General features: G+C 37.6%; 1 protein-coding gene across 1 annotated transcript in view; it reads right to left on the bottom strand.

Annotated features, from left to right (window-relative positions):
* The window catches only part of MRC1 (mannose receptor C-type 1), a 98,347-nt gene extending 97,944 nt beyond the window's left edge, over positions 1-403 (bottom strand). The window contains exon 1 of the mRNA XM_043564788.1: positions 175-403. Coding sequence (XP_043420723.1) covers positions 175-235 — 61 coding nt within the window. The 5' untranslated portion in view covers positions 236-403. The remainder of the gene's footprint in view (positions 1-174) is intronic.
* Between the last annotated feature and the right edge of the window lie 16,594 nt (positions 404-16,997).

Raw genomic sequence — 16,997 nt, 5'->3', positions numbered from 1 at the left:
TTCCAGGCCCAGCAGCCAGGAGGAGGCGACCAGGTTCCCCCAGAGCTGGTGGCGCAGAGGACTTTTGCTTTCCTCCTCACCGCAAGCGTTGAAAGGACCCCACTAACCTTGACCCAAAGAGGAAGGTGCGCCTCCAGGCCCCAAGTCAGAAAGTCGTCACCTCGGTCCACTTACCCAACCGCTGCACAGCCACCGGAATGAGACAGACAAAAACCAGGAGCAGGGACAGCCTCATGGCCCAGAGTTTATCCTTTTCTTCCACTGATGGAGAGGAGGGGGTAAGCAGGAAGCCAGACAACGCAGGCACCCAGTCACCCCTTCCCCTACTGTGTTCTCAGAGCTGCCCTGCTGAAAAGAAGTGTGGAGGAAGCTCTCACTTTTAAAGGGCTTCTGAAATTAGGGAAAACCTCCAATAAGGAGATATCCTGTCACATGAGGGTAGTTGGAAAAACAGGAATTCAAAGTTACAGCTTTGCTTTGTAAGCTAACTTCTGAGAAGAGCAGACACAGAGGAAGGGAAGAAAGAGACACATGGGGGAGAGGGGTGAGGAAGGGGGGGCGGTGAAAGGGTGATGGTGAGAAATGCGGAGCCAGGCTGGGCGAGCTGGGAAGGGGAGTAGTGAAACAGCTCTGTGCCTCAGGGCCAGCTCAGATGGGGCTGGTGAAGAGCCAGCCGGAGGCCATTACCTGGGCCGGAGAGCCGGGGTTCCCTCTGAGAAGCAGCTGAACCAGCGGTGCCTCAGCAGCCAACCCCACCCTGAAGGGACAGAAATGACAGGCACTGAAAAGGACAGTTTGACACTGCAGACATTTTCTTAAGGGCTGAAACAGATACCCCTCATTCTCTATATTCACTGCTTAGAGTCCCCTTTTTTCTTAGCTTCAAAAGACACAGTTCTCACAGAGCTTTGGTGCTTCGGCCAGAGGAAAAGTGAGAGGTTAAACCTAAGAGGGAATCTCAGCAGGGCTAGGAGGGGGAAAGTTCTAGAAGGCTTGCTCTAGAAAAACAGAGAAAACAGTGACACAAGATTTGTGATAAAGGCTTGATGCCCTGTCTCAATCATGCTGGTTCTTCAACTTTGGAAGGGACCTCTTGGCACGAGAAACTCTGCTCATTTGGTCAAAAAAATGTATATTCATTACATGATGGGTGGAATTCTTTCTTGAAGAACAAAAATGTTCATTAGACACAATATTAATCCCTAAGCATCTATCTTTGTTACTTTTCACAAGTAAAACATGAATTAAGAATATCTTGATGCAGGGGCGCCTGGGTGGCTCAGTTGGTTAAGCTTCCGACTTCAGCTCAGGTCATGATCTTGCAGTTCATGAGTTCGAGCCCCGTGTCGGGCTCTGTGCTGACAGCTCAGAGCCTGGGGCCTGTTTCAGATTCTGTGTCTCTCCTTCTCTCTCTGCCCCTCCCCTGCTCATGTTCTGTCTGTCTCTCAAAAATAAATAAATGTTAAAAAAATTAAAAATAAATAAAAAAGAATATCTTGATGCAGATATCAGTAATTAGAGAGCCAACCCACACCTGGAGTGTGTTAAAGATTAGCAATTCGAAAACGAAGTCTGCTGGAAACATTGCATTTTTTCTTTAATTTTAAACGAATAGTTTATCTTCAAGTGGAAAGCCCCAAGATTGATCATCTTTGTGATAAAGTTATAAACTGCTTCCTAATAAGAAATGTGATATAGTCCTGTTACTGATTATTTTAAAAACATTCTAAATTTAATATTATTCTAACAGAATGCAAAAGGTGCTAAGAATGTAGAACACAGGACAAGGGTTTTTTTTCCCCCCCATTAGGCTAAGACCTGACTGACAAAAAAAAGTTTGTTATGAAACAGTACAGATGAAACAAAAATGTTTCTTTCTAAAACATTGTTTCATTAACTTATCATGAAAAAAAAAGATATTTTAAATGAGTACTTCATGGCTTTTAAATGTAAACAATTTCTATAAATTTAAAAAATTTGGCCTAATTTGGATTTATATCAATTTGAGAAGCAAAGAAAACGTAATTGAATGCTCTCTACACTCACCCTTCAGGTTTTTTGATTTACATAAAAGTGCCACATAGCCAACCAAGATCAGTGATAAGGCTGTGACTTTGAAACAAAAGGAAACCAACTGTCCCACAAAGAATTTACCCCAAGACCTTGACCTTATTGAAACAAAGATTTATCAGGCTAAAAGGAGTGAACAGGCAAGAAAAAGAAATCCAACTTTTGGGAGAGGGACATCACCGAGGATAGCAAAACAGGAAGCTCTAGGACTCCGTCATTTCACTTCAACGACTGTTGAACTGGCAGGAACGGTCTTCGGTAACTATTTTGGAACCCCAGACTCTAGTAGGAACCTTCCCTGGTGGCACTGGCTACCACGTTCATCCCCACTCTTTGCGGCTGTCAGCATGAGGGCGCAGACTGAGTTTCTGGTGCGACGTGCTAGAGCCTGGGCTTTGTCCTCCAGAATATCCGAATTGTGGGTTCTGAAGGTGGACTGCCGCTTTTATTTGCTTTCACCACTTTTACTCAACATAGTAGTAGACATTCTAGCTGGAGCAATTAGGCGAGAAAAAAAAAGAAACAAAAACAATTACAAGTACCAAACCAGGAAAGAAGTAATGCTATCTCTCAAGAAGAGGTAAAACTATCTCTTTTCACAGATGGCATGATTTTATATGTAGAAAACCATAAAGCTTATACACACACACACACACACACACACACACATCCTGTTAGAGCTAATAAACAAATGCAACAAAGTTGAAAGATACAAAATCAGAACACAAAAACCAATTGCAACTCTATACTATTAACGAAAACTTTGAAAAAAAAATTCAGAAAACATTTCCATTTCCGGTAGCCTCAAAAAGAATAAAATACTTAGGAATCAACTTAATTAAGGAGACAAAAGACTTGTACAATGAAAGCCACATAATATTGCTAAAAGAAATTAAAGAAGAGCTAAATAAATGCTAACCTATCCCATGTTCACAGAATGGAAGACTTAATATCATTAAGATGACAACACTATCCAAAGAGTTCTATAGATTCAATGCAATTTCTATAAAAATCCCAATGACATTTTTGTATAAATTAAAAAAAAGAAACTTCATAAAATCACGTGAAATCCAAAGAGATCCTATATAGGCAAAACAATCTTGAAAAAGAATAAAGTTGGAGAACTCAATTCATACTTCCTGATTTCAGAATTTACCATAAAGCTGTAGTAATCAAAATAATGTGGTGCTGGCAGAGGGGAGACATAAAGACCAATAGAATGGAATAGAAAGGCCAGAAATAAACTCTTACACATGCGACCAACTGACTTTTTACAAGGGTGCCAAGACTATTCAATGGAGAAAGAACAGTCTTTTCAAGAAATGGTGCTGGGAAAACTGGGTATCCGCATTACAAAAGAATGAAATTGGACTTTTACCTTAAACCATATACAAAAAGTAACTCAAAATGAGTCAAAAACCTAAACTTAAGAGCTAAAACTATAAAACTTTTAGAAGAAAACATCAGGAAACATCTTCACGCCATTGTATTTGGCAATGGTTTGTGGGGGGTAGGGTGGGGTGGATAAGACACTAAAAGCACAGACAATGAAAGAAAATATACACAAATTGGGCTTCCCCCAAATTTAAAAATTTTGTACATCAAAGGACACAGTCAAAAGAGTGAAAAGACAATCCACAAAATGGGAGAAAATATTTGTAAATAATATATCCAATAAGGGATTAATATCCATAAAATATAAAGTACGACTCAACAGCAACAAAAGACAATCAATTTAAAAAATGGGCAATGATGGGGCGCCTGGGTGGCGCAGTCAGTTAAGCGTCCGACTTCAGCCAGGTCACGATCTCGCGGTCCGTGAGTTCGAGCCCTGCGTCGGGCTCTGGGCTGATGGCTCAGAGCCTGGAGCCTGTTTCCGATTCTGTGTCTCCCTGTCTCTCTGCCCCTCCCCCGTTCATGCTCTGTCTCTCTCTGTCCCAAAAATAAATAAACGTTGAAAAAAAATTTTTTTTAAATAAATAAAAATAAAAATAAAAAATGGGCAATGAACATGAGCAGACAGTTCTCTAAAAAAGATACACAAATAGCCAATAAGCACATGAGAAGACGTTCAGCATCACTAGTCATTAGGGAAGTGCAAACAAAACCACAATGCTATATCACTTCACACCCATTAGGAAGGCTACTATCAGGAAACAAAAACAGAAGATAACAAATATTGGCGAGGTTGTGGAGAAACTGGAACCCTTGTGCACTGTTGGAGGGAATGTCAAATGATATAGCCACTGTGGAAAATAGTTTGGCTGTTCCTCAAAAAGTTAAACATATAATTGCCATATGATCCAGCAATTCTACTTCTAGGTATATACCCAAAAGAACTGAAAGCAGACACTCAAACAAATATTTGTACTCCAATGTTCGTAGCAACATTATTCATAGTAGTCAAAAGGTAAAGGCAAGCCCAGTGTCTATCAGCAGATGAATGGATAAGCAAAATATAGTGAGTGTCACACACACACACACACACACACACACACACACATATACACACACAGGAATATTATTCAGTCATAAAAAGGAATGTGATTCCTGCTACATATATAAACTTGCAAACATGCTAAGTGAAATACTCCGGACACAAAAGGGCATATATTGTATGATTCCACTTACATGATGTACATATTCATAGAGACTGAAAGACTAGAAGTTACAAGGGGCTGGTGAGGAGGGGACGCCGATGTTATTATTTAGTGGGTACAGAGTCTCTGTTTGAGATGATGAAAAGTTCTAAAAATAGATAGTGGTGATAGTTCCACAACATCGTGAACATACTTGAAGCTAGTGAATTGTACACATGAGAATGGTTAAAGTGGGAAATTTTTATGTTACATATATAGTACCACATTAAAATGAAATCCAACTGCTAACCATATACTAGTAAGTTTTGGTTCTGGTTTTTGCTTAGCTGTTGATGATGGTGTAACTTTTAACTAGCAGTTCCTTCAGGCTAAAACTAAGGAAACCTTTACTTTTTAATTGGAAAGATAATCACTGAACTATTTCATTTCCTCCCAGACATTGTCTTTCTCAAGCATCACACACTTCACACCCACTCAATTCCACGAAACATGAACTTGGTGACTCTTCTGCTCTGAAGCAATTCCAAGAAAATCAGCTCAACACATTTTTTTTGTAGCCTGTTCTATCATTTCTCATGGTTAAAACCGGTGACCAGTTCAGAAACCTGTTCTGCTTAAGCAAGCGTATCCCTTGATGGGCAAGTTTGTTCAAGGGAATCACAATAGTTTCGGCCCAGAAGAAAAAAGACGAGGGTGCCATTGAATACAAACTTAAAAACCTAAAAGGATGAAACACTGTTTCTTCACGTTCTTATTCTTCACATTTTCCAATCTTTACCAAAATATGTCAGAACACCAGTAATGCATTTGCAGTTTAATAGAAAACAATTGACTTATGGAAATAAAACAATCTTTGTATTGGGTTATTTACCAAAAAAGTCTGCTTGGGATTCTCTTTCTCTCTGCCCGTCCCCTGCTCACGCTGTCTCTATCTCTCTCAAAATAAATAAATAAACCTAAAACAAACTTTTTTTAAAATTTGACTTTAATGGTAATTCTCTTCAGATAGAATATTTAGATTGACTGTAATTTATAGTATATATATGCAGACTATGTGGGGGGCCTACAAAGTTTCCAGTTCTCCAATCAGTGTTATGTTTTGTTTTGTTTGGCACTGCTCATGTCTTTATAATATCCTTGTTTAGCTTTGCTGAATAATTTAATTAGAAGGTTATATGACCCATTTAATAATTGAAAAAAATTTTAAGATGAAAAACATACTTTATGGTCTGAAGATGACCGAGACTATAGATGGAAGTCAAGACACAAAAACCTTAGATTTCTTCTCTGTAACTACAAACTGTGTAATGTTACCTATAAATTTTAGCAACAGAATGTAAATGTTGTATCTATTCACTGAAATACTCTGGAAACCCTATTCTCTAAGGTAAGTAAATCTTAAAAGAAAAAAAAAGAAAAGAAATACATTGGAGAAAAAGAAGTCATTTCTGAAAAATCCATTAATATTTTAATTTTAATGCATGAGAAATTAAGATTTGTGTATGTATAAATACAAACTTTCACATAAAATATTACTATAGTAAATATTATTCCCAAAGCATATCAAATCATTTTTGATATATTTAAGACTACACTGACTTTTTTAAAAGATTATTTTTTAGAACACTTCTAAGTTTACAATAAACTTGAGAGGAAGGTACAGAAATTTCGCATATACTCCCCTGCCCCCACACGTGCATGGCCTTCTCCATTATAATCATCCTCTGTGCTCCGACTGTTCATCTTTTTTATTGTCTCTGTAGTTTTGCATTTTCTAGAATGTCATATAGCTTGAATCATACAATAGTCTTCTCAAATGGCTTTTTACACTTAGTAATATTCAGATAAGCTTCCTCCATGTTTTTGATGGCTTGCTAGCTCATTTCTTTTTAGTGCTGAATAATATTCCATTGCCAGAATTACCACTGTTTATTTATCTGTTTACCCACAGAAGGACATCTTTCTTGGTTCTAAGTTTTGACAAGTATGAATAAAGTTGCTAAAAGCAACCATTTTCAAGCTTTTGTGTTGATGTAAGTTTCCAACTCCTTTGGATAAATGCCAAGGATCATGATTGCTGGATGGGATGGTAGGAGTATGTTTAGTTTTGTAAGAAACCATCTTTCTGTCTTCAAAGGGGCTATACAGGGCGCCTGGGTGGCTCAGATGGTTAAACGTTTGACTTCAGCCCAGGTCATAATCTCACGGTTCACGAATTCGAGCTCCACGTGGGGCTAGCGGCTGTCAGCACAGAGCCCACTTCAGATCCTCTGTCCCCCTCTCTCATTGTCCCACCCCAACTTGTGTGCACGTGCTTTCTCTCTCTCCCCAGAAGTAAATAAACAATACCCCAAAAAATGTGTCTATACCATTTTGCATTCCCACCAGTAATGAATGAGAATTTCTTCTGCTCACCAGTATTTGGTGTTCCCAGTGTTTTGATTTGTTTCATTCTAACTGATATGTAGTGGTATCTCACTGTTGTTTTAATCTGCATTTCCCTGATGACATATGATCTGGACATTTCTTTGTATGCTAACTTGTCATGTGTGAGGTGTCTGTTCATTTGGTGAGGTCGTTTGTCCATTTTTAAATTGGGTTGCTTGTTTTCTTAGTGTTGAGTTTTATGTTCTTTGTATATTTTGGATAACAGTCTTTATCAGATATGTCTTTTGCAAATATTTTCTCCTAGTCTGTGGCTTGTCTTCTAATTTTGATATTGTCTTTCACAAAGAAGTCTTTTTAATTTAATTGAATCAAGTTTGTCAAGTATTTCTGTATGGATCATGTCTTTGGTGTTATACCTAAAAAGGCATCACTATACCCAGATGACTCAAGGTCATCTAGGTTTTCTCCTATTTTATCTTCTAGGAGTTTTATAGTTTTGTATTTTCCATTTAGATCTATGATCCATCTTATCATATGACTTCACTCATATGAGGAATTTAAGATACAAAACAGATGAGCATAAGGGGAGGGAAGCACAAATAATATAAAAACAAGGAGGGGGACAAAACATAAGAGATTCTTAGAGAGAACAAACTGAGGGTTGCTGGAGCATTGGGGGTGGGCGGGGTGGGCTGAAGGGTAAGGGGCATTAAGGAAGATACTTGTTGGGATGAGTCTTGAGTATTATACCTAGGGGATGAATCACTGGAATCCACTTCTGAAATCATTATTCCACTATATTCTAACTTGGATGTAAATAAAAATAAATAAACAGATCAATCTGTGATCCATCTTGACTTAATTTATGAAGGGTGTAAGTTCTAGGTACAGATTTATGTTTTTTGCATGTGGATGTCTAGTAGTTCCTACACCATTTGTTGAAAAGATCGTCTTTTCTCCATTTTATTAATTTTATTCCTTTCTCAAAGATCAGTTGACTTTTTTTTTTATGTGGGTTTATGCCTGGTCTCTCTATTCTGTTCTTTTTTTTTTCTTCAATATATGAAGTTTATTGTCCAATTGGTTTCCATACAAAACCCAGTGCTCATCCCAACAGGTGCCCTCCTCAATACCCATCACCCACTCTCCCCTCCCTCCCACCCCCCATCAACCCTCAGTTTGTTCTCAGTTTTTAAGAGTCTCTTATGCTTTTGCTCTCTCCCACTCTAACCTCCTTTTTTTCCCCCCTCTCTATTCTGTTCTATTGATATGTTTGTCTGTTGTTTTGTCAATACTATACTGTAGCTTTATAGTAAGTCTTGAAGTCAGGTAACATCCATTCTCCAACTTTGCTCCTTCTTCTTCAATATTGTGTTGTCTATTCTGGACCTTTTATCTCTCCATGTAAACTATAGAATAAGTTTGTCAATATCCACAAAACAACTTGTTAAAACTCTGACTGGATTGCATTGAATCTCTAGATCTAGTTGTGAAGAAGTGACATCTTGACAATACTGAGTCTTCCTATTCATGAACATGAAATATCTCTCCATTTATTGAGTTCTCCTTTGGCATCTTTTGTCTGACTCTGCAGTTTTTCCTCAGATCTTGTACATATTTTGTTAAATTCATATCTAAGTATTTCATTTTGGGGGGTGCCAATGTAAATATTAATGTGTTTTTAATTTTAAATTTCACTTGTTTGTACCTGATATATAAGAAAGCAATTGAATTTTTGTATATTAACTTTGTATCCTGCAAGCTTGCTATAATCAATTATCTCCAGGGTTGTTTTGTTTTTGTTTTTTATCAATTCTTATGGGTTTTCTACATAGATGATCGTATTATCTGTGAACAAAGACATTTTTATGTCTTTCTTCCTAATCTGTATACCTTTTATTTCCTTTACTTGTCTTATTGAATTGACAAGGGATTCCAATATGATGTTGAAAAGTAGTGAAAACATCACTCCCTTGTACCTGATGTTCAAAAGTAGAGGGGCCATCCTTGCCTTATACTTGATCTCAGTGGGAAAGCTCTTGAATTTATCATCACTATGATGTTAGTTGTAGATTCTTGTAGATAATATTTATCTGGTTGAGAAAGTTCCCATCCATTCCTAATTTTCTGAGATTTTTTTTTTTAATTTTCATTATTCCTGAGAGAGAGCGAGAGAGCATGAGCAGGGGAGGGGCGGGGCAAGAGAGGGACAAAGAATCCGAAGCAGGCTCCAGGCTCTGAGCTGTCAGCACAGAGCCCCACGCGGGAGTCAAACTCACAAGCCGTGAGATCATGACCTGAGCCGAAGTCAGACGTTTCACCGACTGAGCCACCTGGGAACCCCTTGAGATTTTTTTTCTAAATCATGAATGGGTGTTGGATTTTTTTCAAATGCCTGTCTCATTTGATCTGATCATGTGATTTTTCTTCTTAGTTTATCAATGTCATGGATTATATTAATTGATTTTTGAATGTTGGACAAGGCTTGCATACCTGGGATGAATTCAAGTTAATCATGGGGTATGATTCTTTTTATACTTTCTTAGATTTGTTATGCTAATATTTTCTTGAGGAATTTTACATCAGTGTTATGCTAGACACTGATCTATAGTTTTCTTCCTTTTTCCTTTTTTTTTTTTATAATGTGTTTGGTTTTCTATTAAGGTAATGCATCATGGAATTACTTTTAAAGTATTGTTTTCTTCTATTCTCTTTTTAAAATTTATTTATTTGATTTGAGAGACACAGAGAGTGCAAGCAGGGGAAGGACAGACAGAGAGAGGGAGAGAGGGAGAATCCCAAGCAGGCCCCACACAGCCGGTGCACAGAGCCTGATGCAGAGCTTGAAGCCATGAAACTGTAAGACCATGATCCGAGCCGAAATCAAGGGTTGGATGCTCAATTGACTGACCCACTCAGGGACCCCTCTTTTCTTCTATTCTCTTAAAGAGAAATTATACCAATTATCTGCAATCTCTTTAATTTCTTCCTTAAATGTTTAGTAGAATTCACCAATGAACCTATCAGTGCCTCATGCTTTCAGTTTTGGAAAATTATTATTTTTTTTTTTAGTAAAATTTTTTTTTAACATTTATTCATTTTTGAGAGACAGAGCACAAGCAGGGAAGGGACAGAGAGAGAGGGAGATACAGAATCCAAAGCAGGCTCCAGGCTCCGAGCTGTCAGCCCAGAGCCCAGGCCCCCTCAAGGCTCGAACCCATGAACTGTGAGATCATGACCTGAGTGGAAGTCGGACACTCAACCAACCGAGTCACCCAGGCACCCCTCAGTTTTAGAAGATTATTAGTTATAGATTTGATTTCTTTGATATGGGCCTATTGAGATCATTTATTTCTTCTTGTGTGAGTTTTGACAGATTGTTTTTTTCAAGGAATTGGACCGTTTCATCTAGGTTATCAACTGTGTGGGTATAGAGTTGTTCATAGTACTCTTTTATTTTCATTGCGATCTGTAACGTCCTCACTTTTACTTCTGAAATTACTAATTTGCGCCTTCACTCTCTCTCTTTTTTTTTATTTTTTTTTTTATTTTTTTTTTTAATTTTTTTTTTTCAACGTTTATTTATTTTTGGGACAGAGAGAGACACAGCATGAATGGGGGAGGGGCAGAGAGAGAGGAAGACACAGAATCGGAAACAGGCTCCAGGCTCTGAGCCATCAGCCCAGAGCCCGACGCGGGGCTCGAACTCACGGACCGCGAGATCGTGACCTGGCTGAAGTCGGACGCTTAACCGACTGCGCCACCCAGGCGCCCCTCTCTCTTTTTTTTTTTAAATTAGCCTGGCTACAGGCTTATAAAATTTATTGATTTTTTTCAAAAATAGCATTTTATTTTTTCCATTGATTTCCTGTTTACAATTTCATTGATTTCTGCTCTAATTTTTATTATTTCTTCTCTTCTGCTCACTTGGGACTTAACATGCCCTTCTTTTTCTAGTTTCCTAAGGTGAAAACTGAGGTTATCAATTTTAGATCTTTCTTCTCTTCTAATAGATGCATTCAATGCTATAAATTTTCCTCTAAATGCTGCCTTTGCTGCATCATACAAATTTTGATAAGTTGTTTTCATTTTTGTTTACTCCAAAATATTTTATCTTGAGATTTTTTTTTTGACCTGTGTGTTATTTAGTAGTGTGTTTAATGTCCGTGTGCTGTGGGATTTTCCTATTATTCTTCTGTTACTGATTTCTAGTTTAATTCCATTTGTGTTATGAGAACAGACATTTTATGATTTTTATGCCTTTGAATTTGTTAAAGTGTGTTTTATGGCCCAGAATGTGGTTTATCTTGGTGAATGTTTCATGTGAGCTTGAGAAGAATGTGCATTATACTGTTGTTGGATGAAATAGTCTATAGATGTCAATCGTATCCAGTTCACTGATAGTGTTGTTGAGTTCAACCACATCCTTACTGATCTTCTGCCTGCTGGGATTGTCTATTTCTGAGAGGGGGTGTTGAAGTCTTTGACTATAATAGGGGATCCATTTATTTCTCTTTGCAGTTCTATCATATGTATTACTGTTTTCTTTGTTGCTATTTTTGTGTTTCACACTTCTTCTGTCTTCTATGGTATTGAGCATTTTATAGGAGTCCGTTTTGTCTCCTTTCTCAGCATATGTTATACTTCCTTTTTTAATCTTTTAGAGGTTGTCCTAGAGTTTGCAACATACATTTACAGCTAATCCAAGTACAGTTTCAAATAATGCTATACCACTTTACAGGAATGTATAATAAAAAAAATCCTAATTCCTTCCTCCCACCATTTATATCCTTGCTGTCATTCATTTCACTTATGTATAATTGTATAACATGTATGTATATGCTATACACATAAGCATACATAATAATTATTTTGTTATCTATTAGATCAGTTAAGAATTTTTTTTACAGTTTTTATTTACCTTTATCTAGTCATTTGCTTTCTATATGTATTCTAGTTTCTGGCCTATATGTTTTGTTTTTTTTTCCTTCTCCCTAAGGAACTTCTTTAAACGTTTCTTTCAAGACAGGTCTACAGGCAAAAAACTTCTTTCCATTTTTATAAGTCTGAGAAAGTCTTTATTTCTCCTCACCTTGGAAGAATGATTTCACAGAGTACAGAATTCTAGGTTGATAGTTTTTCTCTTAACCCTTTAAACATTTCACTGCTCTCTTTTCTTGCTTGCATGGTTTATGAGAAGTTAGGCGTTACAGGTGAGCTGCTTTTCTCCTCTGGCTTCTTTTGGGATATTTTGTCTGTAATTTGAAAATGATATGCGGAGGTGTAATTCTTTTGCCACTTCTCCTGCTTGGTGTTTTCTGAGCTTCCTGAATCTGTGGGTTTGGTGTCTGACATTAATTTGGGGGAAATTCTTAGTCATCATTGTGGCAAATATTTCTTCTGTTCCTTTCTCTCTTTCTTCTTCTTCTAGCATTCCTAATACTCAGGACTTATGCCTTCTGCAGTAGTCCCAAAGTTCTTGGGTATTCTGTTCCATTTTTTTCAGCCTTTGCTTTCAAATATTCTATTACTATATCCTTTAATGCAGACATTCTTTCCTCAGCTGTATCTGGTCTACTAATAAGCCCAATGAATACAGTCTTCATTTCTGCTACATGGTTCTTTCTAGAACCTCTTTTTGGTTCCTTCTTGGGGTTTCCATTTCTCTGTTTATATTACCCACCTGTTCATGCATGCTGTATACTGTATGCATTTGATCCATCATCATATTAACCCTAGTTGTCTTAAATTCCTGGCCTGATGATTCCAACATCCCTGACATATCTGGTTTTGATTGTTCTATCTCTTAACATCTTTTTTTTTTCCTTTTGATATGCCTTGTAATTTTTTCTTAATAGCTGGGCATGATACACCAGGTAAAAGGAACTTCTGTAAATAAGCCTTTAGTAATATGGTAGTGAAGTGTGGGGGAGGAGGAAGGGAAAGCCTTTTATAATTTATGACCAAGTATCGGTCTTTAGTGAGCCTATGTTTCCGGACTGTGAACTTCACAAGAGTTTCTGTATTATATTCTTCCCTTATTGTTGACAAGGTTGACAAGACAGAGTGGGCTGGAATTGGGTACTTCCCTTCCCCCAGGTCAGCTAGGCTCTGATAATACCCCAGCATATTGGGCTCTGGTTAACTAGTTCCTCCTGAAGACAGACTTTATTTAGATGCATAGAGTGCTCCGCTAATTTCAACATAGTTCCTTTTCCCCTCCCCCTGGTGGAAACATGAGGGGATTTTTCTCCAATATTTACTATAGAAACTTGGTCAAGCTCCTGGAGGTACTCTTAAAATATTATGGGAAACCCCCCATAACTGGGTCCTTCAGGAGTTTTAGCTCAGTTATCTACATAGAGCCTCCAATGAGTCATCATTTACAGTTGAGGTTTTCCTACCTGGGTGTTGGTGAGCCTCTCCTCTGGGAAGCTGTGACTCCCTGTCTGTCTTTCCAGTTTGGGGCCAGTGGTTGGCCAGGTATCTTGTCTTCCCTTGTGAATCCCAGAAGAGCTGCTTTTTCCAGTCTGTTTATTTTTTTACTTGTTGTTAGGACAGAGGGGGAAACTTCCAAGCTCCTTGCATGCAGAACTGGAAATGGGAAGTAGCCTAAACTACTCTTAAATTTTGTCAGTTTCACCAAGGCTTTTGGTGTGTGTGTGTGTGTGTGTGTGTGTGTGTATTACTTAATCATAAAAAACATACTATATATAATATAGTAGGTACTCCAATTTGTTAAATGAGTCAATTAAGTAAATGTTAAAAAGATAACCTTCAGAATAAATATGGGCTTATATGTGAAGTCTCTTGTAAACTTCGATTGTTTATAAATATTTAGTGTCACCAAAACTATTAGCCACAGATACTTTGGCTTTGCAAGCAGAAAGTTAGTAGTTCCCTCAAAAAGAAAGACAAGGCATGACTTTCTTGACTTTCTTGACATACTACTAGTCAATTTAGGTCCCCATCCATCTTGTGAACTATGCCTGACTGACACTACTTGCTCAAAGCACATTTCTTGTAGAAGTTCTGGAATATGTTGAAATTGCAGAGGAATAGGCCTCAATAGTTAATGATTTTCAGGGAACAAAAGAATGTAAGAACAAACATCCACCATCAGGCCAGGGGATAGCTTACTTATATCAGTGACAATTAATCAGTGGTAAAACCCCCAGTGCTGATTCAAAAGTGAAGATTGACCTGATGCACTTGAGTTATCTTCGCAGGATCTAAACCTCTTTGAGCAATCAGATGCGGGACCACCTGGAATTGATAATTGTGACCCTTGCTGGCCCTCATAACTTCAGCCTGGATTCTGTCACCTTCAGATGACTTTTGTCCAATTCCATGCTATATTCCCCATTTCACACGCCCTTTCATAAATATGTAGCCACCCTGAACTTAAAAATTCTCCAGTCTTGTTGCTTGAGGAGATACTGTTTGGGGAAATATCCCTGGTGTTGTCCTTACTTGTAGCAGGTGAAGCCCTTCCTTTCCCTACTCTTTGGCTTGGTTGTCTTTTGGCTCAACACTCACCAAGAGGGGAACTCACTTTGGAATAACAGTTTCTTTTCTCAGAGCCATTTCATACTGATGTGCATGTTGTACACTGCTCAATCAGAAGGGGTGCCATTTCCACGGACTACCACAATCATACATGGCAGTCCTAAAAAATACATGGAGCAGCATGATTTAGAGTTCATGAATTAATGTTTGTTTGTGAAACACTGAAATACCTTCCTAATGCACGTGGGGCAGGGGGACCCCACGCATCAGTGTGCCCACAATAGTTGCATCTGGATTTTGCAGCCAGCCACACTAGGGGCTAGCTTCAAACACAAGCATACCCACAGTAGCCACAGTTGGCTTCTTGGTCAGTCACACTGGGGCCATCCTTGTCACCAGTCATAGCACAGCTATAACAGGAGGGGACACACAAACCATACAGGAGAGACCTTTGGAGCACTTAGTTCTGGTAACTGGGAGGATTCTACTTCTGAGCCTCATGGGACAACTCCTACATAAGGCCACTCTTCAAAGCCAAGAGATGTAGCTGACCTAACTAATACATAGAAACAGAGAGAGTCAGGCAAAATCAGGAAACAGAGGATTATATTCCAAACAAAACAACAAAACTATAGAAAAAGTACTAAACAAAATAAATATAAGCAATCAACCTGATAAAGAGTTCCAGTTAATAGTCATAAACATGATCATTGAACTAGGGAGAGAATCAACGAACACAGTGAAATTTCAATAAAGAGACAAAAAGTGTAAAAAAACAACTAACCAGAGTTGAAGAATACAATAACTGAAATGAAAAATACACTAGAGGGAGTCAACATCAGATTGGAAGATGCAGAAGAACAGATCGTAATCTGGAAGACAGGGTAGTTGAAATCATCCAAACTGAACAGCAAAAAGAAAAAAGAAAATCGAAAATGAGGATAGTTTAAGTAACCTCTGGGATAATATCAACCACACTAACATTCTTATTATAGGGGTTTCAGAAGAAGATGAGAGAAAGGGCAGAAAACTCATTTGAAGAAATAATAGCTGAAAACTTCCCAAATCTGGGAAAGGAAACAGACATCCAGTACCATAAAGCAGAGAGCCCCAAACAAGATGAACCCAAAAAGGTTTACACCAAGACATCTAATAATTAAAATGTCAAAAGTTAAGGAAGAAGGAAGAATCTTAAAAGCCCCAAGAGAAACATCTTATCATGTACAGGGAATACTATCAACTGATATTTCAGCCAAAACTTTACAGTCCAAAATGGACTGGCATGTTATAGTCAAAGTGCTGAATGGGAAAAAACCTACAACCAAAAATATCCTCCTCAACCATTCAGGATTGAAAGAGAGATAAAGAGTTTTCCAAAGAAACAAAAGTTAAAGTTTATCACCACTAAACTGGCCTTTCAAGAAATGTTGAAGGAAATTCTTTAGGTGGAAAAGAAAAGGTCATAACTAGAAGTAAGAAAATTATGAAAGAAAAACATCTTACTGATCAAAGCAAACATATAGTTAAGGTAGTAGATAAACCACTTATAAAGCTGGAATAAATGTTAAAATACAAAAGTAGTAAGATCAACTACATTTACAGTAATTAGTTAAGGGATATACAAAGTAAAAAAGATGTAAAATATGGCATCAAATACATAAAACATTAGGGAGGGTGTAAAAATGTAGCTGTTTTAGAATGTGTTCAAACGTAAGTGTCCATCAACTTAAATAGACTTGTATACACAAAGGGTGCTAAATATAAATCTCATGGTAAAAATAAGCCAAAACCCTATAATAGACACCCAAAAGAGAAAGAGAAAGAATTTCAAACATAACATGACAGAAAAGCATCAAAACAAAGAGAAAAGATCAAGAAGAAATGAACAGAGAATAACTACAAAAACAACCAGAAAACAATTTTTTAAGTGGCAATAAGTACCTACATACAAATAATTACTTAAAGGTAAATGGACTAAATGTTCCAATCAAAAGACACAGGTGACTGAATGAAGAAAAAAAAAAGACCTATCAATATATTATCTACAAGAGACTCATTTCAGATCTAAAGACACATACAGACTGAAAGTGAAGTGATGAGAAAAGATATTCCTTGCAAATGAAAACAAAAAGAAAGCTGGGGTAGCAAAAAAACAAAGACCGTATCAAGAGACAAAGATGAACATTTACATAATGATAAAGGGATCATTTATGTGAATACATAAATATGTATTCACCCAGGAAGGAGCACCAAAAAAAAATAAATAAAAGCAAATAGTAAGAGACCAAAGGGGAATGATAACACAATAACAGTAAGAAAATTGAACACCCCACTTGCATCATCCAGGCAGAAAATCATTAAGAAAACAGTGGCCTTACATGACACATTAGATCAGATGTACTTACCAGATACGTATGGAACATTCCATGC

The sequence above is a fragment of the Prionailurus bengalensis genome, chromosome B4, assembly GCF_016509475.1.
Source record: "Prionailurus bengalensis isolate Pbe53 chromosome B4, Fcat_Pben_1.1_paternal_pri, whole genome shotgun sequence".
NCBI classification, from domain to species: Eukaryota; Metazoa; Chordata; class Mammalia; order Carnivora; family Felidae; genus Prionailurus; species Prionailurus bengalensis.
The sequence above is the reverse complement of the archived record's forward strand: the minus strand, read 5'-3'. Positions and strand labels throughout refer to the sequence as shown.